This window comes from Mobula birostris, chromosome 2 (assembly GCF_030028105.1).
Source record: "Mobula birostris isolate sMobBir1 chromosome 2, sMobBir1.hap1, whole genome shotgun sequence".
NCBI lineage: Eukaryota > Metazoa > Chordata > Chondrichthyes > Myliobatiformes > Myliobatidae > Mobula > Mobula birostris.
This window is the reverse complement of record NC_092371.1, coordinates 189742480-189767442: the sequence shown is the minus strand read 5'-3', so window position 1 is coordinate 189767442 and position 24963 is coordinate 189742480. Positions and strand designations below refer to the sequence as shown.

General features: G+C 40.3%; 1 protein-coding gene across 2 annotated transcripts in view; it reads right to left on the bottom strand.

Annotated features, from left to right (window-relative positions):
• Positions 1-24963, bottom strand: part of LOC140209888 (grainyhead-like protein 1 homolog) — a 112971-nt gene that overhangs the window by 37695 nt on the left and 50313 nt on the right. The window contains exons 6-9 of one of the 2 annotated variants that reach the window (XM_072278523.1): positions 21343-21422; positions 20648-20801; positions 19430-19541; positions 14881-14975 (exon numbers count right to left, since the gene is read on the bottom strand). In XM_072278523.1, the coding sequence (XP_072134624.1) occupies positions 14881-14975; positions 19430-19541; positions 20648-20801; positions 21343-21422 (441 nt within the window). The remainder of the gene's footprint in view (positions 1-14880; positions 14976-19429; positions 19542-20647; positions 20802-21342; positions 21423-24963) is intronic. The other variant, XM_072278533.1, reaches the window with a different exon arrangement.

Sequence of the window (24963 nt, the reverse complement as noted above, 5' to 3'; positions counted from 1 at the left end):
CCTGCAATAGCCAGTCGGCATTAAATAACAGATTGCCCACTGCATGCAATCATAAAGAAATATATTTGTGAATATACTGCCAAAGAGTTAATAAAAAAAAGAAAGCAAAAAACAAAATGGCCCATTATAATTAATCAGTCAAATGTACACAGGTTGAGGTCCAAATCTTCCAAAAGCTGTTTTCACCGATTCTTGGTGGATTCACCATGTCTGGGCTCCATCAAATCACGTTTCCCCACCAGATCAAACCCTCTCCAGCGCCTTCTTTCTTCATCTCCCACCGAACAAAGACTGAGACCCACCAGCGGTGTCAGTCACAAAACCGCTCCCCCATTCTCCCTGTTCCATTTTCCTAAATGGATGGCCACATTCCTGAGCATCCCTCATCTCCCACAGTAACCCAAACACTGCTTCTACAGAAAGACCGTTGCAGAAATACCCTACAACCTTATCAGTAAAAACTATTACCAGGGTGTTACACCAGGTTAGAGCATGCTGAATCTATTGTACATTGTGTGCACTTCACCTGCCAGCATTTGAAGAAAGTTTTGGATATAAACTGTCACTTTTCTTGTGATTTATTTGCACATCACATTCAAGTAACAGGAATAGCATTTGACTTTTTAAGTTGAAATGTAAAACACAATTCAGTAAGGTCAGATTTTTACATACAGGGTCTGTACCAAACACAAAAGAGCCCATTGCTGCCTTCACAAATTCTGCTCACGTTCCCTTCACACTACTTTTTATTAATAACCTGCCTAAATCTGTAGGTTGGTAGAATTCAACGTTTTCAGATAGACTACTTGCATATTAAACCACAAATGCACATGTAAATCTGTTATTAAATTTCCTTCACCACAGAAATACTCTCACCGAAAGCTTCTCATTAAAATTAATTGCCTGAAATTTCGACAGGGTTCTCCAGCGGACAAGTCTTAGGAATTGGGATTTTAAAATGTTGGAAATAGTCACTTGTCAGGTTTAATATCACTGGCATGTATTGTGAAATATGTTATTTTGCAGCAGCAGTACATTATAATACATAATAAAAAGCCATAAATTACAATTTAAAAATATATTAAATTAAACAACTCATGCAAGAGAGCTAAAAATAATGAGATAGTGTACATGGATTCATTGTCCATTCAGAAATCTGATGACGGTGGGGAAGGAGCTGTTCCTGAAACATTGAGTGTGTGTCTGCAGGGTCCTGTACCTCCTCCTTGTTGGTAGCAATGGGAAGAGGAGAGGTCCCGGGTGATGGGGGTCCTTAATGATGAACGCACCTTTTTGAGGCATCACCTTTTGAAGGTGGCCTCAATGCTAGGGAGGCTAGTGACAATAATGAATTTGGCTGAGTTTACAACTTTCTGCAGCTTTTTCTGATCCTATGCAGTGGCCCCTCCATTTAATTCGGTGATGCAACCAGGTAGAATGTTCTCCATGGTATACCTGTAGAAAAATTGCAAGCGTCGTTGGAGACATACCAAGTCTCCTTGAACCCCTAATGAAATGTAGCTGTTATTGTGCCTTCTTTGTATTTGCATCAATATGTTGGGCCCAGGATAGATCTTCAGAGATGTTGACACCCAGGAACTTGAAAGTGCTCACCCTTTCTACCGTTGATCCCTCGATGAGGACTGGTGTGTGTTCCCTCAACTTCCCTTTCTTGAAGTCTATCATCACTTACTTGGTCTAAATTACTTTTGAGTGCACGGTTGTTGTTGTGGCACCACTCAACCAGTTGATCTATTGCTCAGATTTCCAGCATCTGCAGATTTTCTCTTGTTTGTGATTGATCTATTTTACTCCTGTATGCCTCCTCATCACCATCTGAAATCCTGCCGACAGTAGTTGTGTCATCAGCAAATGTACAGATGGTGCTAGAGTTGTGCCTAGCCGCACAGTCGTGGGTGTAGAGAGAGTAGAGCAGTGGGCTCAGCACGCATCCTCGAGGTGCGCCAGTGTTGATTGTCAGGGAGGAGGAGATTGGAGCTGATTAATCACTCACACCTCATACAAGACACCCCAGAGGCAGAGGCATGTAGTACTGCGCTGTTGCTGCTCAACATTGCTATTGAGGGATGAGCGCTTGGATTTTCAGTCAAGTCTATTTCTGAAGCTTATGAGAAATGTACTTATAAGTGAATAAGTCTATGTATAATAATCCCAAGACATAGTGACCTCAGTACAGCGAGTGCTCAGGATATTTCTGAGCTCTTTGAACAATTCTGGTCCCTTCCATTGCTTCAGTTGCAGACTCTCAGTGGACGCCACGTATCCTGCTGAAAGTCAAACCTGCTTTATTAGTGATGCATGGCCCAGAAACGGGTTCTGGGTCACATTGAGCCTTGCAAGCAATAACGTCCTGGTGTGTCTTCCTCTGGTGGCTAACCTGCCCCAGGGATATTCTGGCTCCAGTGAGGCTACTGCCTAAAATTAAGGAGTGCAGCTTCCTAGTATTTTTACTGCAGAGCTACAGCTTCAGTAAACATTTGTTCAAACCTCATTTAAATGTATGAACAGTGGTTCTGTGGAGTTTATGACAAAAGAGCAGTAGCACCTCCAAAATTCACAGAGTTAAGTACATTTCTTATTCTGGTTAAGAGCAGTCTGGGTGTGCTGGCGGTAATATAGGCAATCAGGTTATGCAGGTTTTTGCATCCAACCACCATAAATTAGTTGCCTAACAGGTCCAGTCATCATACAAGCATCCATCAATTCTTTATCCTTTGAGTTTCTGGAATTTTCATTGTTCAGGAAATCACTCTTGTTCTCAGATTGGTAACAGATAATTCTTGGGCAAAGTATTTTTGAACAAGTTTGTACCCTGGGAGAAACTCAAAAGTAGCTTCAAAACATTGAACTAAAGCAGCTACAACCCCAGTATGCAAATTATTCTCCCTTCCTTGAACTCCACCTTTAACTAACACTGAACCACAATTTGAAAGCAGCTGTCTCAGTTTAAATCTTCACAACACAGGCCAACAGATCAAGAAGAAATTCTCTCTCTCTAGATTAGAAGAACCATTATTGCACTCAGACATTCTAAAAGCCCAAGTCACTCAAGAAGAAATGCTTATCGTAAGACATTGCTATGCTTGTCAGCTGAACTTGGGGGTCCTTGTTTAAAGATAAAAAACAGGATGCCTATTTAAAACCATGGCAAAGTGAATATTATTCTTTTAATGGTTCACAGGTCTCAAAAACTCAATTTCTGAAAAAGGGATGGAAACAATTCTTTTAATCTTTTTATGGCAGAGTTAAATAGAACTTTGATAAGGGTCTGAATAGTTACTACTGTGGATACAATTGTAGAGCTGAAATTTAAGTCATAATCCTTTTAAATTGTGAAGCAGGCCTGAGGGGCCAAATGGCCTACTCCTGTTCCAGATTCATATGCAATTAATATAAAATGTCAGTGGACCAGTGGGGTTGCTTCCTGTGAAGTTGCTGCTAAGTTTTTAAGATCTGTATTCTTTGCAGCCTGCAGACCACACTGGGAAGATACTGTATTCAGACAGGTGTTTTCTTTGCTTTAGCAGACATTTTCCACAAGTAGGACACAAATTTATGCCTGGAGTTCTTTACATGAAGCTGGACTGATAAGTGACAATGTAACGATAGATGCAGAGAGAGAGAAAGAAAGAATAAAACACACATGTAATGCAATTTACATTTTCTAATCGAACAAACAGGTCAACATTTCATGGTATCTTCCAATTCACCAGTACAGCAAGGTTCCTTCTTTGCTAAGGACCTCCGTTTGTGAACATTTCCTCGTTCCTTTCAATTTGTGGAATGAAGATTAATCATGTGGATATGTACTTTCTTTATTCATAAGGGCCCAGCACCTAAGTGCAATTACAAAGGAATCATGGCAGTGACTCTACCTCATTAGGAGTTCGCAAAGGTTTGGCATAACATCTGAAACTTTGACAAATTCTATAGGTGTGTGGTGGAGCGCACATTGACTAGCTGCATCACAGCCTGATGTGGAAACACCAATGTCCTTGGAAGGAAAATTCTACACAAAGCAGCCCATCACGGGTAAAGCCCCCCCTACCATTCAGCACATCTACATGAAGTGTCGTCACAGGAAAGCAGTATCAGGGACCCAACCACCCAGATTGTGCTCTCTTCTCACTGCTGCCATCGGGAAGGTGGTACAGGAGCCTCTAGGCTCACACCGTTAGGTTCAGGAACCCCTCAACTATCAGGCTCTTGAACCAAAGGGGATAACTTCACTCAACTTCATTTGCCCCACTACTGAAATGTTCCGACAACCTATGGATTCACTTTCAAGGACTCTTCATCGCATATTCTCGATATTTATTGCTCATTTATTATTATTATTTCTTTCCTTCTGTATTTGCACAGTTTGCTGTCTGCTGCACAATGGTTGAATGCACAAGTTGATGTGGTCTTTCATTAATTCTATTATGGTTATTATTCTATTGTGGATTTATTGAGTATGCCTGGAAGAAAATGAATCTCAGGGTTGTATATGGTGACATATATGTGCTTTGATAATAAACTTACTTTGAATTTTAAATTAGGAAACCTATTTTATTTCTCAACTAACATCTTTTTGATTAAGCGTGAGGGTTACAGTATTTTAGGTTCTGATTAGAAAGCAATGCAGTAACTCTAAAAAACCAGTATGGCTAAATTAGCTCAAGATACATAGAAGCGAGGGAGGTCAGAAATTCCTTGCGCCGATTTCACTTCTACATCAATAACACTTTCATCTACTAATCTCATATCCCTTCACTTTTTTGACATCTAGAAAAACATTGGTTTGTGACGAACATCATCAGATGTCAGGGTTTTTTTGTGATTACAACTGTACCCAACTATGAAAACAAATAAGGGAAAACAAATTGCTGGAGGAACTGAGTGGGCTGAGCAGTATCTATAGAAGCAAAGTATAGAAAACATTTCAAGTCAAGACATTGCATCAGAATTTATGCATAAAAGATGTTTGATCTGAAACATTATTCCTTTGCTCCCACAGCTACTGCTTGTCCTGGCCAGTCCCTCCAGCAGTTTGTTTCCACCAACTGTAGTCCCTTGAGTGGCCAATCACAAAACAGGTTTTGTCGGGATAGAGTATTTTTGCTGGTGATCTGTTCACCAAAATGAATTGCGTAACAAGGATCCCAGTTCTCATTCAGACCAACAAAGGAGTGCCAAGCCAAGAAGCTGAATGATGCATGATGACAGTGGGGGCACTTCAACCCCTTCGGGGCATTGCCGATGGGATGTGATGTTCAAAACACTATACTGTAGTGTCAAAAACCAAAGCAATCCAACATTGCGCCCAACGTAAGGAGTTCAGGAAAGAGGGGAGAATGGGTAAGCTGGATGGTGGGAGGTGGGGAGGAGGAGACAGTAAGATGAAGGAGATGGAAACCCAGTGTATAAAGAAACTTTACTACACTATCAAACTTCAAGCCATCACTGCTTATATTAAGCATTTCAGCTTTGAAAATAAAGATTCCATTTGTGAAAACAAAATAAAATTGCATGCAGTTATTTTGCTGTGAATAGAAAGAGTAAGTGCTGCAATACTCAACAGACGAGCAATGGCTGTTGCGAGTGACGCAGTTGTCATGTCAAGCCAAAGATCCTTCAAAAGTATTCTGATAAGCAATAATTGTTACGAAACATCATCAGGGTGAAACACAGAGAAATGAGACCCCCTTTATCCAGCATCTTGTTAGCAAAGGAACAATCGCTGAAGAACAAAATTGAGGACCTGAAGGCAACATTACTGTATCAGAGGGAAATGAGAGATTGTTCTGTTCTATGTTTGACTGAGATATAGCTTACTCCCAGCACACCAGATATGGTGATTAGACCCAAAAGCTTCTCGGTTCACATGATGGACCAAACTGCTGATTCGGAAAAGGCATAAGGTGGAGGGGTGCGTGTTTCATGATAAACTCTTGGTGGTGCTTTGGTGTGGCGGTTTTGTTGAACTCATGTTCCCCCGACCTTGAACACCTAATGGTCAAATGCCATCCATTCTATTTATCTAGGGAGTTCTCCTTCATAATCCTGACCACAGTTTACATTCCACCAGTAGCTGACAATAATCAAGTGCTTGAGATACTGCATGATACTGTCTCCAAACATGAAACAATCCATCCTGACAAATTTCAACTCATGGTCAGGGACTTCAACCAGGCTTGTCGAAGACATTCCTGCCCAATTACCATCAGCATATAATCAGTAGCACCAGATGTCGCAATACACTAGACCACTATTATACTAAGACAAGGTATGCCTACCGTTCCATGCAAAGACTGCAGTTTGGCAAATCTGATCACTTGGCTGTCCTTTTCCAACCCACATACAGGCAGAGACTAAAGTGCAAAGCTCCAGAGATTAGGACAAGAAAGAGATTGGTGCAGGAGGCAGAGAAGTTGCTATGTGATTGGTTCAAATTGGTGGACTGGGCCGTGTTCAAGGACTCATCTGGGGATCTGAATGAATAGACCATGGTTGTCAGGGACTTTATAAAAAAACAGTTATAGATGATTGTGTCCCCAACATATCATTCAGAATCTCCCCAACCAGAAGCCCTGGCTGAACCATGAGATCCACAATCTGCTGAGGGTCAGGTCAGAGGCATTCAAGTCTGGAGACCAAGAATGTAACAAGAGGTCCAAGTACGATCTCCGGAAGGTCATCTCATGGGCAAAATGGCAATTCTGGACTAAACTTGAATCAACGGAGAATGCTTGACAGCTGTGACAGGGTTTGAATACCATCTCCTCTCATAAATAAAATCAAGCGACATAGGCAACAACAAGGATTCATTTCCAGATGAGCTCAATGCTTGTTTTGGCTGTCAAAACATGGAGGATCCATTATGAGTTCCCACAGCCTCCAATGATCCTGTGAGCCAGACGCGCACGTAGCCTTCAGGAGGGTGAACCCAGGAAAAACATCCGGCCAGATGGGGTTCCTGGTCAGGTTTTAAAGACGTGTGCTGCTCAAATGTCTGGAGTCTTCACTGAGACCTTTAACCTCTCGCTTCAGCCGTCTGAGGTACCCAGCTACTTCAAGCAGACTTCACTCATACCGGTGCCTAAGAAGTATGTGGTGACCTGCCTCAATGACTTACATCCAGTGATGAAGTGTTTTGAGAGGCTGGTGGTGAAACATATCATCTCCTGCCTGAGAAGAGACTTGGATCCGCTCCAAGTTGTCTACTGGTGCAACAGGTTCACAGAACATGCCATTTAGATAGATAGATAGATAGATATACTTTATTGATCCCGAGGGAAATTGGGTTTCGTTACAGCCGCACCAACCAAGAATAGAGCATAAATATAGCAATACAAAAACCCCAAACAAACAAACAACAAAATACAAACTATGCCAGATGGAAAATAAGTCCAGGACCAGCCTATTGGCTCAGGGTGTCTGACCCTCCACGGGAGGAGCTGCAAGTTCGATGGCCACAGGCAGGAACGACCTCCCGTGCTGCCCAGTGTTGTATCTCGGTGGAATGTGGCCGAAGTCCAACAGTAAAAAGTTCAATATCCGATCAACAAACAAGTTCCTCGATCGTAATATGACCCGGATTGCACCATCTGTTGTTAACCAGAACAGTAAGCACCCAACTCCTTTACGCTTACCGGTCTCAGTGCACTTCCGGTCAGCCGGAACGGTCTGGAAGCCGTTCTTGGAGAAGCTTTGATCGGGTATGTCCTCGTGCAGCCCCGTTCCAGTGAAACACATAACACTGCACTCCCGAAATGTTCTCTGACGCCTGGCTAGCGACGTGAACTCGTCCATTTTATTACCCACCAAACTCCTTTTCTCCATAAGTCTCTGTTATCTCAACCCAGTCCTCTTTCCTCGACTTTGTGATCCCCCTCTGCATCCTCTGTGTGTTTTCCTCCAGATTTCAGCAGGGGTGTCCGCCGCTCTGCTCGCTAAACCAGCCGGCATTAGCGCAAGCAGCTGGTCCCTAGAACGAACAATGCGGCCATGCTTCTGTCCCGTGTGTCGGGATGTAACCATTTCCAGCGCTAAAAACCCAAATAAAACTCTCTCTACCAGCATGTTAGAAAGGGTGCAGCTTCGACGTGTTACCGTGAAAAAAAAATACAAAAAATAACGTAAGTTAAAAAGTAAGGAGAAAGAAGTAAGAATCCGATCGGAACAGCTGTAACAGGCTGCATGCACGACCGGCACATGTGCATTTCATTGGCTCTTCACTCCATCCTGGAACATGGGGACAGCAAATATGTAATCAGCAGGATTCTCTTTATCAAATACAGCTCGGCAGTCAATACCTTCATCCCCTCAAAACTAATCAATAAGCTCCAAGAGAACTTGGCCTCGTACCTCTTTGTGCAATTGGATCCTGGATTTCCTCACTTGCAGACCCCAGTCAGTTCAAATTAGCAACAACATCTCCTCCACAATCTCCATCAGCAAATGTGCACCACAAGTCTGGGTAATTAACCCCCTGCTCTACTCCCTTTACACTTATGACTGTATGGCTAAGCACAACTCCAACACCACATTTAAGTTTGCAGACAACATCACTGTCATGGGCCGAATCAAAGGTGGTGACAAATCAGCATACAGGAGGGAGATTAAAGATATGGCTGAGTGATGCCACAACAACAACAACCTCTCACTCATTGTGATCAAGACCAAGGAACTGATTATTGGCTTCAGGAGGAGGAAATCAGAAGTCCATGAAGCCAATGCCCTTGAATGGAAAATTCTACAAAAAGCAATGGATACAGCCCAGTCCGTTGTGGTATAGCCCTCCCCACCATTGAGCACATCTATACAGAGCATTGTCACAGGAAAGCAGCATCCATCATCAGGGAATCCACCACAACCAGGACATGCTCTCTTCTCACTGCTGCCATCAGAAGAAGATACAGGAGCCTCTGGACTCACACCACTGGGTTCAGGAATCCCTCAACTTTCAGGCTCTTGAACCAAAGGGAATAAGTTCACTCAAATTCATTTACCCCATCATTGAAATGTTCCCATTCTATCATGGATTTATTGAGTATGCCCACAAGAAAATGAATCTCGGGGTTGTGACATACATGTACTGTGATAATAAAGTTACTTGGAACTTTATTTCTCTCTCAATTGATGCCTCCTGACTTGCTGAGTGGTTTATAGTATTTTTGGTTTTTATTTCAAATGTCTCGCATCTGCAGTTTTTTATTTTTGTTTTACTGTGATTGTATCTAAATAGTTTAGAAAAAATACATTCCATAATCTGGATACATATTCTCTGTAGCTTTACCCTAGCATAGTTAGTCAGACATGACTTCCCATTCACACAGTCAGCTGACCGTTCAAAGTCAGACTCCATTTCTCCAAGTATTGGTAGACCCAATCCCTCCAGCAATTTACTCCTCGCAATGGCCAGGCTCACTGGCCTGCAGTTTCCTGGCTTGTTTCTACTACCCTTTTTAAAACAGTGGTACCACATATACCTATCTACAGTGTCAGTGTGGGTGGAAATCAGAAACAGGAAGGGAGGAGTCACTTTACTGGGAGTATTTTATAGCCCCCACCGCCCCATACCCGCTCCCAAGCACAACAGGGACACTAGGGAGCTGATTTTGGAAAGGTGCAAATTAAACAGGGTTGTTGCTATGGGTGACTTCAACTTCCCTAATATTGATTGCCACCTCCTTAATACACAAGGCTTAGATAGGGCAGAATTTGTTAAGTATGAGGTCGGGTCGACTAGAGGAGAGGCCATACTATATCTAGTACTAGACAACGAATCTGGTCAGATGGCAAACCTCTCAGTGGCTGAGCATTAAAGGCTCAGTAAGCACAACTCCCTGACCTTTAGCATAGCTTTGGACAAGGATAGGAGCAAACAGTGTGGATATTATTCAATTGGGGAAGGATAATTATAATGCTATTAGGCAAGAACTTGGAAGAGTAAATTGGGAAGAGATGTTCGCAGGGAACTGTACAACAGAAATGTGAAGGTTGTTTAGGGAGCACTTGCATGTTGTTCTGGATTAACTGGTCCCTTTAAGGCAGGGAAAGGATGGTAGGGTGAAGGAACCATGGTTGACAAGAGAGTTGGACATTTAGTCAACAGGAAGAAGGAAACATACTTAAGGTTTAGGAAGTAAAGATTGTACAGGGTTTTAGGGCATTATAAGGTAGCCCGGAAGGAGCTGAAGAAGAGACATGCAAAGATCTTGGCGAGTAGGATTAAGGAAAACCCAAAGGCATTCTACATGCATGTGAAAAACAGGAAGATGACTAGAGTGATCAGGGATAAAAGAGGAAACATGTGTCAGGAGTCGGGAGAGGTAGGAAAGGTCTTTAATGAATACTTTGCTTCATTATCCACCAGTAAGAGGGTCCTTCATGAATGTGAGGTCACCACAGAAGACACTAATATGCTGGAACATGTCCAAGTTAACCCATAACCACTAGTTGTAGTCCCACCCACCCTGAGTGGAAAAAGCCTGCTTGCACTTACCCTATCTGTACCCCTCATAGTTTTGTATACCTCTATCAAATCTTCCCTCAATCTTCAACATTTCAAGGAATAAAGTCCTAACGTGTTCAATCTTTCCATATAACTCAGGTCCCCCAGTCCCAGCAATATTCTTGTAAATTTTCTCTGTACTCTTTCAAACTTATTTACATCTTTCCTGTAGGTAGATGACCAAAACTGCACACACAGGGAGAAGGTAAAACTCCTTACAGGCAGGATATGAACCCCGATCGGTGATCAGTAGTGCTTTAAAACCTTGCACTCACCACTACATTATTGTGCCACATAAAGCCACAATAAAAAGCAGTGCAGGATGATTTACCTCCTTGTGGATCCTGAGGTGGCCAATGATGCCAATGAGGGTAACACAGATTTTTCCACAAATGATGTAGTTGCCATATAACAAATAGTTTCTAACTAAAAATCTATTTTCATCTCCTCCATAAATTTCCTACTGTTTTATTTTCTTCATCTGTACTTACCAACCCCTCCACACCAGCCATGCATTAACAAACAAAACTCCTCCAACCAAGACAAGTTTCAGGCTATCATGATAGTTGACTCATAAATAGTGAAACAATTTCTTTTCTCCCTTTCTGAAAGCTGAAAATTGCATCACAACATCTACTGTTTAAACTTTTCCACCCCCTTTCTTTGAAATTTATAGGTAATTTAATAGACCTCTTAGCTCCCAGCAATGTAATAGCCTGTTTGCACATTGACATCACCACATACACCCATGTTTGCAGACAAGGCATTCTGTTCTCAACATATTAAAGCCCCTTTAAAAACCATAATTGTTATTTTATTGTTTATAATTCTCCTGTTACTATCCACATTTATCTTTTATTTTTCCCTAAACCACAAACCCACACCCATTATTATTCAGTAATTTTCAACTTTTCAACTTTTCAGGTGATTGTGCGAAATGTGAATGTACAACAATGATAACATTCATTTATTGCCATTCTCAAGCAATAAATAACCTCAACAAATTATAATTATTTTGTTCAGGCAGCTACAGAGCTTTGAAAATTGACACACTGAGAAATGAGGAAAGTGAAGTTCACTGACTATGATGAAAATACCCCGAAAGATACTATTCTCAAATTACCCAAGTGCATCCAATTTTCAACTTCAATTTGTGACCATACCGATCCGAACTATACTGCATTGTGATGCCTATTAAACTATATTCGAACTGTATTGTGTCATTACAGAAGATTACATTCTTTTTCAAGGTAAACTTTGCTTGCTTATCTTAAATAAATCTTTTATTCAATGAGCAATCTCTGTCTACTTAGTTTTGGTAGAGAAGGAATTTCTGTATCAGGAGTCCAATATTGTTTTTACCCATGTCATAGAGAATAATGGACCAACTCTACTACTTTATTTGCTCAGGGTTACGTGCTTAGCCCACTGCTCTACGCTGTAGATACCCATGACTGTGTGGCTAGGCTTAGCTCAAGTACCACCTATAAATTTACTGATGATACAACTATTGTTGGTAGAATATCAGGTGATGACGAGAGGGTGTACAGGAGTGAGATATGCCAACTAGTGGAGTGGTGTCACAGCAACAACCTGGCACTCAACATCAGTAAGACTAAAGAGCTGATTGTGGACTTCAGGAAGGGTAAGACGAAGGAACACATACCAATCCTCATAGAGGAATCAGAAGTGGAGAGTGTGAGCAGTTTCAAGTTCCTGGGTGTCAAGATCTCTGAGGATCTAACTTGGTCCCAATATATCGATGCAGTTATAAAGAAGGCAAGACAGCAACTATACTTCATTAGGAGTTTGAAGAGATTTGTTATGTCAACAAATACACTCAAAAACTTCTATAGATGTACAGTGGAGAGCATTCTGACAGACTGCATCACTGTCTGGTGTGGAGGGAGGGGTTACTGTACAGGACTGAAAGAAGCTGCAGATGGTTGTAAGTCTAGTCAGTTCCATCTTGGGTACTATCCTACAAAGTACCAGGACGTCTTCAAGGAGCAGTGTCTCAGAAAGGCAGTGTCCATTATTAAGGACCTCCAAATTTCACATCACACGCCAGTGGTAATAAACCTGATTCTGATTCTGATTTCTATTGTCTTAAAGGACAATAGAAACAGCTATCTTCAAAGGAGATCTAAGGTTATGTCATCTTCAATTACACTTGAAAATTCATGACTGCTCTCTGGTCCATGTTGTGGGAGGAAAAAAGTTGACTGTGTGATATAGGGTTTGTCAACAATAGAGTTGATTAGGTTAAATTCATTATCTCCCACCCACAAGGTTGCCGCTAATCCCTGTCGAACAAATAGATCCGAGGCAGGGAAGCAGCAGAATTGCTGCAATTCTGTCCTTGACTATACCGTGTCCAGCCTTTATAAAAAGACATTTGGTTCATTCCCTCAACTGAAGAATTCAATTAACAAAAATGCAAAGTATCATGAGTTTATAGCACTACATGCATCATCAGAAAATGATGGATAAATGAGTAGCGTGGGGTTGGTGGGATGGAGGGCAAGCCCTATCAAGGTGACAACTGAGACTTTCAGCTGACTTTTCCTTTCACCTGCCAAAGGTGTGCTGGCACTTGCCGGAGTCTTCTAATCAGTCGAACACAAGCTTGAATGACCACATAACTGTCTGGAAATTTGAATTCAGTTTAAGAATAAGGAAATAAAATCAATGTCAATAAAATGGTTACTATACTGTTGTATCATTGTTTAAAGAAAGAAACATTCCATTCGTATTCCACACTGCTCTCTCTATATGACTCCGGATCTTCACCAAGGTGATTGACTCTTAACTGCCCTCTGAAGCAACCTACTCAGCCACTCCATGGCATAACTCCATGACATTTTAAACAAACAGCCTGCTATCACTGTCTTAGGACAACAAATCCCAATTTGACTGGTGTCACTTAAATATCTAAACATCAGCCCTGCATGAAGGACATCTACCATTTCAACACTCTCCTTTGCATGCATTCCCCTCACTCTTGGCCAAAATGAAAAATGTACATTTCATGTGTAAAATCTATAATATACTGTAGTTTCACCATAACACCAATAAAGCGTGATACTTAATCTGGTACCTAATTCCATTAGTACATGAGAAGAGGAAAAAGATTTATGGAAAGGATCTCAAACAAAACATCAGTTTCCTCAAACTCTGACCTAATCATCAGAAAACTTTCTCAGACTTATCATCTTAACTGCCCATTGAGTTTTGACTTTCTTTTCCAAGTTGAATGATCTTCAATACTTTCTTTAAGCAGATTGGACCTGAGTACAATAGCCAGGGTTTGGAAAGAAACTTCAGCAAAACAAGGGGGAGCAAGAGAAGGAAGGTAGGAAAGAAAGAGAGGGCAAAGAGAACTCTCTTAGTGCTTGCAGGATCCTATTGACAGATAATGAATGAATGGGGATCGCAGCAGTTCACTAAGACAGCAACATCTATCTCTCTGGCCTAAATTTAAGAAGTGCTCCTTGACTAGAGTGAAATACTCTTGTACATTACAGTTGGACACAAATTAATAGTGATGTTTACTTGCAAATTTGTTGCCAGAAGAATGAAGGCACTGACAATGAGATCACCTTTCGTACCTACACTGCAATGCTTGCAGTTACCCATTGTCTGGATTAACAGAGGCTCCCAGTGATGCTCGAGCCCTGACAAATACCCTGTTCAAAGTACATTAAGTGTGCAGTGATATTTCTGAAATGCCATTCTGCCATTACACAATGTGGCAGTGATTTACTATGCAAAAGTTAGACCTTCAAAAGTATTAAAACTCCAAAACATCTCACACACAAATGGATTAAAAGTTCTCAACTGCCCTGATCAACATTACTAAGGCTGATGAAGAGGACAAGATATACTGGTCAGGGTAGCTTTTGCAGCTGCTCCCAAAAGTTTCTAAAAGCAATAATGATTGGTCTGGTGCCTCAACATCCACTAGTTGGCTATTATTTTTCTCATCCCTGAAACTACCAGTCAATATTTTTGAAATACCGTGATCACTGCTAGATTAATCAGTGCCAATGTACTTGCACTCTTTTGTAACCAGGATCAGTCAGCAGTAAGCTCTTTCAGGTCTAAGCCACAAAACAAAACTGAGGGTCCACTTCTAACAATTATAATACAATAGTAATTTATATACTACATAGAAGTTCATAGCAAGATGAACATCAAGCAACACAGAAAAGAAATCTTCATGCATCGATTAAGGTAAAGGTTGAAATAATGAGTATCTGAACAATGGCAGTGATAAAGCTAATTATTCCAACTTGCATTCTCTTGCTGGGAGAAATCTAATAAACTGCAGTATACCAGCCTATAGGCATAAGTCCTACCTTAGCTTCATCATTGACATCCCATGTAAAGGAGATGGCATTGTAGGCGATTTCTTCAATGTTACTAATTGTGTTGAAACTTTCTTTGTAATCGGCTGCAGAAAAATAACAGAAATGAGGAGGTGATGATTACTTGCAATTTTTAAATTTCAGTAAGTTTCATTATTAAACTGCATAAAATTTGTCATATATAGCTAAGAAAGTCTTGCCTTTGTCCAAACTCCTTTCTGTATACTGAGTCACAATTTGCTATTAGTCACACCATGTGGAAAATAAATTACATTATCAAGTAACTGAACTTCAGTTCCCAGCATAGAGCATTGTACGCAGAAAGCACATAAGTAGGGATTTTAAGTATAGGGCCTATGGAAAATACAGGTCTTCTTAATACATCAGAGGTCTTATTGACCCAATGTTCTGCATTACAAACACAAATTCATAAGATTTGGTTGATTCCTGAAAGTGCCCAGAAAAACCCACAAAATTGCTTTTAATGCAGTTAGATTCAAACCAAAGGTTCAGCCTCAGCCTCCAGGGCGGCAGTAATTCAAATTCTCATACTTGTTTTTTTTTACTCTTTCAGAAGCTGATAGTGCATTTATTTTACTGATTACACAAATGCTTACTTGCATGCTTAATGATTCCTTGAACTTTAATTACATGAAAGAAAATTGAGTATAAAATGGGTTGCTGTGAAATGTGAAGCTGCCAGTATTCTCCTGTGATTACATGTCAGATTGCATTGCTGGTCTGACTCATCAGATTTTCTCAGTGGTCTTAAAGCTTCATTAAGTACCTCACAATTGGCACCCTCTGGCAGTCTGGACAACTAGGGCTATCTGTCTGAATTCCAAATGTGAAGTTTTAATGCTGAGGGCCTAGGGGATATGTCCAAAACATTGATGTTTCTCGTGGCCTGGGAGAGCTGGAGGGTAAGGAGGGGTGAGACATTATCCTGATGTCAAGGGAGGCTACCAGCACTCCTGAGGCACTCACTCATGCAATTATCAATTTGCATTTCTTAACTAAATTGGCCACTTAATCTGAATATGGTGTTCAAACTCTATACTAATGTTCTCAGTATACCTTATTATTCCTTCACTAAAATATTGCCTCAAAATTCAGCCCTAGACAGTAGCCCTTATGAATGGATTGAGTTTCCATGTTAGAGCACTATGTGTTAACAATAAGACATGAATTTGCCAGCAATAATCTTTTTTAAATCATGTACTTTGGTGTACAGGACTTGGGTAAGGCTTTACAGGCAGGTTCTATTTTGTTTACCATTGTCTTCAAATGCTAAGTTCTGTTCAGAAATCAACCCGAGGTTTCACAAGAAAGACAAAGCCATTCAGGTTAGACTCATCTGTTTGGAATTGCAACAATATTCACTGATGCTTGTATGACAATCAGCTATGATTAACCTATAATTATTAGAACTTTGCTATTGGTGTTAATGCAAAACTCTGCGGTCTTTCAGCAGTTAAAAATTGAGGAAAGAAGGGAATTTGCATACGTGTCACTTTGTATCAAAGATCAAGATTAGACATCCCCCTTAAACTCCAAAATACATTATGCTTTCAGAATTAAAACCTTTACCCTTACTGACCTTTACTGATCTCTGCTGCTTTACTCGACTCAAGAGTCATTGATCCTTGGGGGTGGGGGGTGGGAACATAGCCCAATTCAAGAAAATAATTTATTCACAAAAACCAAATCCGGGAATTTATAGAGGTAATCTGATTCCCTCTCCTGGCAATCTGCCAAAACTATTATGATCCAGGATCTTGTGCTGGCACAGCAACATCCACTTAAGTTCCACACAATTAGTATGCGCCTCACCCAACCCACAAATACTTCCAGATAAAGCTTAAGGGGACAACCGAAACAACAGGCAGAGCAAAACCCATTACCACAACCACTTCCAACATTAGTTCTTGGAGTCAAACATAAAACAGACCAGTGAAAGAAAAACCTTCTTGCCACACATCATACCACACTCATCCATGATCACAAACGTAACATTATTTGACAAGGTTTATCCACTTGTGAGAATTCAGTGACTTTACACCTGCACCAAAAAAAAATGTGAATTACCTGACAAATGGAATTAAGCAATACTGAATCAATGAAAATTGTGATTAATATTGGGTCATCCCAAGGTGCACTTCATGAGCCTGATCCAAGAAACAAAGTAATCCCAAACCACTTTAGATGATGTCAAATGATTACTGGATGAGTCAGATATTTGGTAAATTGAATTATTATTGTTACATGTACTGAGGTATAGTGAAAAACTTGTCTCGCATACTGTCCATCCATATAGATCAACTCATTACAAGTAAAGCTGAGGTAGTACAAGTAAAACTAACAGTGCAGAAGAAAGTGTTGAAGTATAGAGAAAATACAGTGTAAAAAATCAATAAAGTGCAGGGTCACAACAAAGTAGTTAGTGAGTTCAAGAGTCCATCTTATGGAACCATTCAGTAGTCTATAACAGCAATGTAGAAGCTGTCCTTAAGCCTGGTGGCATATACTTTCAGCTTTTGTATCCTCTGCCTAGTGGGAGAGTGAAGGAGAAACAAACGAAAGAATGCGAAGAAGATAGAGAAGTTGAAGCAGGGAATTTTCGAAGACACAAACATCAATGGTGGAGTGATTAAATTCAGGGACCAGCCAAAGGCTACACAGACTTCTTGGAGGGAATTCTTCTCTGCTAATTAGGCAGTTCCTTGGAGTCAAAATGAGATTACAGAGATAAGAAAGAAGTGAGATTACAGAGCAATTCAAAAAAAGGGAAAGTTTAAAGTGCATCTTTGTTTAACCAGGAATATTTATAAATCCACAAGAATGTGTGTGTGAGAGAGAGAGAGCAGAATGTGGAAGGTATTAGGACTCAGACCACAGCTTTAGGTGATATCATATTTTTGAAGAGTAGATCGATGTCAATAGGCCAGTACATTAGATAATGAAGTCTAGGAGAGAATGAAGTTACAGCAGCACATTAGCTGAAGCAGAGAAGGTCACAGATGCAAAAATCAAAGTTCAAACTCAGGATCAAATATGGCATTAAGACTGAAAACAAACACTGGAACCAGAAATAACTACAATGTTTTGGTGAGACCAGTCATAAATTGAGGGACCGCTTTGTCGACCACCTCTGCTCTGTCTGCCAAAAGTGAAACTTCCTGGTGGCCAAGTATTTTAATTCCAATTCCTACTCCCATTCTGACATGTTGGCCCATGGTCTCCTCTTATGCCAAGATGAGGCCACCTTCAGGGTGGAGGAGCAACACCTTCTATTCCATCTGGGTAGCTTCCAACCTGATGGCATGAATATCAATTCTCCTTCTGGTAAAAGAAAAATTCCCCTCCCCATCCCCTTTTCTTCTATTCCCCGCTTTGCCTTTTATCGCTTCTCACTTGCCTATCACTTCATCCCTGGGTGCCCTCCTCCTTCCCTTTCTCTGTGGTCCATTCATCTCTCCTATCCAATTGCTTCCTCTTCTACATTGCTGCTATAGACCTTTCCCGCCCATCTAGCTTCACCTATCACCTTCCAGCTAACCTTCTTCCCCTCCCCCTACCTTTTCATTCTGTCATCCTCCCCTTTCCTTCCCTGAAGAAGGGTCTCGGCCTGGAACATTGACTGTTTGTTCATTTCAGTGGTTGCTGCCTGACCTGTTGAGTTCCTCCAGCACTTTGTGTGCCTTGCTTTACAATACATAGCAACACTTAGCCGTAGCTGTGTATGTGGGGTGGGTTGTCTGCATGCATCAAGTATATTAAGCAAAGTTATTCTGCAGCATTGGGCATTGGATGCAAATCAAGATCCCCAGGTGAAATTATGGAACCTAAGTGATTATAACTGGAAGGTGGAGGAAACAAAAGGTCCCACAACATAACTGGCTTAGAGTCAGTAGCATGGAAAAGTTCAGAAGTTGGAAGTAGATAAATGTTTCTGATCTGAGGGGCTGGGAAGTGCACAGTGCTGGCTCTTCCCCTTGGCCAGATATGCTCCATTAACTAGTGAAGCTTTATCATGGAAGGTGCTTTTTCTATAATATATAGATAGGGTGGAGGAGTAAAAATAAGCAACAAAAGGCAAGGAAAGCTGCAGAAGTTTTCTGAGAAACTAAGAGAGGCAACCTGCCCCCAGACATTTCATCAATCTAACAGGGATACGCAGGTCTTTCCAGGAATGTCTGAAGATACCACATTTCTCATGACTGGTAATCTCTGACCTTTACACTCTCAGGCACAAATGTCTGTAATTACTCTGAGGTTATAAAAGTGACTTGACCTTCTTCACCTTCCTGTGTGTTCATGCATTGTTCTGGTTCACCTCACAGTTAAAACTCACAAGTACATCAGAGGGATGTCAGCTGGTTGATTTTGACTGGTTAACCATTACATCCACAGGAACAAAACCAATGGCGCAGTCCACAGGGGTGACATAGTAAGGATCAAATACAGCACATGAACCACAAAATAATTAGCTCCTTAGTCAAAGCGGTTCCGATCAGAAGAGAAGTGAATGGCTTCATACCGATGTCAATGCAGCGCTGTTTTGCAGTATGCTGCCGAGAGTGCCAGTATTTCCAGTGCCTGAGTTGCTCATCGCGTATTTTATCATCGCCGAAAACAACCATTATCACACTCTGAAAATGGGGGTAAAACAGTCACTGTTATTATACAATAACTTTCACCAGGATTAGCTTTAATGAAAATTAATATGATGTCTAGAAATCCTGGGGCTTGAAGGAAGGGGCAGTAAACATACAGGTCAATGCATTACATTCTGTGCCTACTATTTCAAAATTCAGTAGTATCTCTTATTCAGGGGACCAGGTACTAATAAAAATAGTATCTGGTTCCCTGGATATGAGATACAGAAATTGACTACCCTTTACCTTACATGCTTTCCAATGTCGAAGAGTGAAAATAATTAATAGGTGGACTTGAGTTAGGTTAAGGGGGAAAGTGGTGGGGAGGATTTCAAAAGTCTGACCAATTGGAGTGGAGGAGTGGCCTACAGGGACAAGACTATGGGCTGAAGCTGACCTGGGTGAACGTTGCAGTGGGAGAGCTAGGAAGTAATTATATAGATCTTACCCAAGTCAGGCTCTTGGCATTTGGCTGAGGCTTGTTCAAATTTCACCCTGGGGTGCACAAGGAAATGCACCTTGGAACAGTATGAACCAATTTTCTCAGCGACACTCTAAAGGAGCATTGCATGAGGATTAAAACCAAAGTATTAGCATCTGACAAGGAAATCATGTCATTTGTGGAAGTGGACTTCACAACTAAAAGTAGCCAATTAAATTTCTAAGTGGTGTGTTGTAACTCAGAAATTATTACAGAATTGTATCCCACTCTAGAATTTTTTTCAAAAAAGAAATATTCATAAATTGATTGCTAGTCCTTGTATGCAATCTTTTAAAAGCATAGGAGTGGATTTTTATTCTGCAGGGCAATGTAAAATAATTCTTAGCAAATCAGCAAAACTGAAGGTTGATGAACAAGTTGGTGGCTTGTCATCATCTTGCATTGTTTCACAATGTCAATATTGCTTTCCCTCATTGAGGTCTGCATTTCGGCCATGTAGTAAAAATATTTTACAATGCATGCTTCTTTCTAAGACTTCATCAAGATTCCTTTTCAACATTAGTTTCTTAAATAACATTGTAGTACAGTACTAGCTAAGTCAGCAAAAATAACTTATTATGAATAATATCTGAAATTCGTACAAATCATGCACACTTACTCTGACTTTACTGACTGGGTGATGGATTTCTTTGTTGGCACTCACTTCTTTGAGTGTGATGGGATAAAACTGGCCTTTGTTCAGGTATGTCATAGTCCCATCACATGCCTTCTGTTTAAGGGACTTGGAAGCTTCCAATATATATTCAAATGAACTTTTGTAAAACAGAACATAAAATGTTAAATTAGATATTCAATCTCAGCAATGTGGCAAAGATAAAGCTATTATGAAAGTATCTGTGTCAGGATTACAAATATTAGGCAATCTTAAGTATTCTTGATTGCAAACAACAATTTACTTTCTGGTCCTAATTCTATCAAAATTAAGCTACACATCACTTACCAAAGTGCTTAACTTTCTAAGATATTCAACGTCTCAATCATTTAAAGTCAATGGTCGACAGGTAGAAGTTCTAATGAGATTCTCTATTTTGTTGGTAGTTTCATATCAATAAAATCAGGGTTTTAACCTATCAAATCTCGGCACAGTCTGGGTCAAGTTCTACACTACTGCTAGACTGTTACTATATAACACATGGTATTGCTGGCTGCATACATTCTGTAATGCCCTGAAGTACCACACATCATAAGTTAAGATATAACTGAAATGGCTGAAATTTTAAAACAAATATTGATACTTATGAATATATGTGTAAGTCAGCTCCCACATAAGTTTCTAACATTTTAAGTATTTACCCCATTCTATCAAATGGATACTCCTCCGTATCTAAAGTAGGCATTCGAATGTGGAGATCAGTAGGAAAGCCAAATACCTGCTGATGAAACAAAATATAAATGAGTAAAAAGGCCACAGCCTATGATGGCTTTTCTTCCTCAAATAGTTTACGATTTATCATATTGTATTATTGTACTGTGAATACTTCGTTCTGACTCCAAAGACAGGAGTAATCATGCAATCTTTGCTATGAAATACTTCGTGTGCTAAGAATGGTATCTTCTTGGTCACAGCATTAGAGTAATTACTGTACTCCTTCTTAATTGGACCTTCTTCAGGAAAAACTTCTACAGAATGAAGTTGCACTTGCATTGCATTTTAAAGTGGTTTCTGTTCCAAATACAGTGAAAAGAATCCTTTTTAACTCCTAATATTTTAAATTACATTATTAATGCAGATCCTCCCCGGTTTACAAGTGCCTGAATTAAGTACAGCTTGTAGATACAAATGAGCATTTGGGACACCAGTAGGATGGATCTGCTGGCTACTGCAGTGCTGCAGACATCTTCTGCTGTGTGGGAAATCTGGCAGAGTGGAGCCTCAACAGTAACCTCTAACTCAATGTCTGCAAGACCAAGGAGCTGATTATTGACTTCAGGAGGAGGAAACCAGAGGTCTATGATCCAGTCCTCATCAGGAGATCAGAGGTGAGAGAGTTAGCAACTTAAATTCCTGGGTGTTATCATTTCAGGGGATCTATTCTGGGTCCAGCATGTAAGTGCCATTACAAAGCATGCACAGCAGCACATCCACTTCCTTAGGAGATTGTGAAGATTTGGCAGGACATCTAAAACTCTGACAAACTCTATAGATGTGTGATAGAGATTATATTGACTGGCTGTTTCATAGCCTGGTATGGAAATACTAAAGCCCTTGAACAGAAAGAGAAACAGAAAGAAATATTCCCATAACCTATGGAGTCACTTTTAAGGAATCATCATTCATGTTCTTGACATTTATTGCTTATTTATTTAATATTATTATTATTAATTCTTCTGTTTTGTACTTGCATAGTGTGTTGTCTTTTGCACACTGGTTGGATACCCAAGTTAGGTGTTTCATTGTTTCTATTATGGTTATCAGTCTACTATGGGTTTATTGAGTATGCCCACAAGAAAATGATTCTCCGAGTTGTATATGGTGACATACACAGTTTCAAGAAAAGTTTGTAAACCCTTTGCAATTGCCTGGTTTTCTGCATTAATTACGCATAAAATGTGGCCTGATCTTCATCTAAATCACAATAATAGACAAAGAGAATCTACCTAAACTAATAACACACAAACAATTGTACTTTTCATGTCTTTATTGAATACATTGTTGAATCATTCACAGTCCAGGCTAGAAAAAGTATGTGAACACTTTTACTCAATAACTGGTAGGACCTCCTTTAGCAGCAATAACCTCCACCAAATGTTTCCTGTAGCTACTGATCAGACTTGTACAACAAGGAGGAATTTTAGACCATTCCTCCATACAAAATTGTTTCATTTCGTCAATATTTTTGAGATACCTTGCACGAACAGCCCTTTTCGGGTCATGCCACAGGATCTCAATTGGGTTAATGTCTGGACTCTGATTTGGCCTTTCCAAAACAGAAATTTTCTTCTTTTGAAGCCATTCTGTTGTTGATCTGTGTTTCAGATCATTGTCTTGTTGCATCATCCAACATCTATTAAGCTTCAGGTGCTACCTGAACTGCTACCCTGACATTCTCCTGTAAAATGTTGTGATATAATTTTGAATTCATTGTTCCCTCAACAATTGCAAGCTGTCCAGGCCTTGAGTTAGCAAAGCAGCCCCAAACCATGATGTTCCTTCCACCATGCTTCACAGTTGGTTTGAGGTTTTGGTGTTGGGGTGCAGTGCCCTTTTCCCTCCAAACTTAGCGGTGGGCGTTTCTGCCAAAAAGTTCAACTTTTGATAATCTGCCCACAGAACATTGTCCCAGAAGCATTTAGGAACATCCAGATAGCCTTTTGCAAACTTAACTCGTGCAGCAATGTTTTTTTTGGAGAGCTGTGGTTTTGTCTGTGGTGTCCTTCCATGAATACAATTCTTGTTCAGTGTTTTTCATATACAGGACACATGAACAGAGGCTTTAGGATGTTCACATACTTTCTTCAACCTAGACTGTGATAGCTTAAGTGATGTACTCTGTATTGATGAGAAGACGTACATTTGTTTGTGTGTTATTAGTTTAGGCAGATTGTGTTGTCTATTATTGTAACTTAGATGAAGATCAGACCACATTTTATAAGTAATTAATGCAGAAAACCAGGTAGTTGTAAAGGCTTCACAAACATTTTCTTGCAACTGTCTGTACTTCCAAAATGAATTTACCTTGAACACAGTTTGCAGCCACATTTCCAACTTAAGAACTAGTCAGATTATGAACGATTTACAATAAAGGAACTCTGTTACAACCTGGGGACACCTGGATCTACCTATCACTGGACAGCTCTTGCTCCACTTCTATACATCGGCTCTTTATATTGGCCATCTCCCTCCATTTTTCGTTCCAAAGGGCCTTGACTCAAAATGGCGACTGTCTATTTTCCTCCAAAAACCCTGTCTAACCTGCTGAGTTCCTCAAGCATTTTATTTTTTTTTAAATGACCTGTAGTGTTTTGGACAACGTTTCAGTAGCATCTTGCGTAACTCCAATCTGTCTCTAATCCAGAAATATGATACTGGTAGACAAACCTTAAAACCACATCAACCACTTAAAGTGCATCAAAGCCTCACCTCAATACATATATACGTATATTCAAAGGCTCATTTATTGTCAAAGTATATAACATGAAATTATTCTTCTCTGGGTAGCCATGAATCCAAGAAAGGCAGCATAATCATCAACACCCAAGATCCCTCCTCCCTTCACTAAAAAATGAACAAAAACAGGACAGGCACATCAACTCCCAAATCCCTCCTCCCCACACAAAAATACAAAAAAGATCAGGCAAAAAACATCAAATACGAAAAGCTATAAGACGGGAAATATATATTTGATATTTCAGTGTAGGTTTTGTAGGTGGCTGCATTATCAGCAAGTACCAATCTTTGGAAAATAACAAGGTTTCCATTTAATTACGTAAACACGAGGAAATCTGCAGATGCTGGAATTTCAAGCAACACACATAAAAATTGCTGGTGAACGCAGCAGGCCAGGCAGCATCTATAGGAAGAGGTACAGTCGACATTTCAGGCAGAGACCCTTCGTCAGGACTAGTTACTATCTCTTCTTTCAGTTAGTCCTGATGAAGGGTCTTGGCCCGAAACGTCGACTGTACCTCTTCCTATAGATGCTGCCCAGCCTGCTGCGTTCACCAGCAACTTTTATGTGTGTTGCTCCCATTTAATTATACTTGTTGACAAAAAAAGTTCATGTTATATCATTTGAAGAAAAGAGATGATTCTCCCATCACTATTCTCACCTAAGGTGGTTTGACTGGTTATGAATTGCATTGTAGTTTTCAGGGGTCATAGCTGTTGTTTTTGGATCCATTATACAACAGTGAATACACTCCAAAATATTTCAATGTACTGTATGTGAAGAACATTGTGATGCCTGTGTGAAT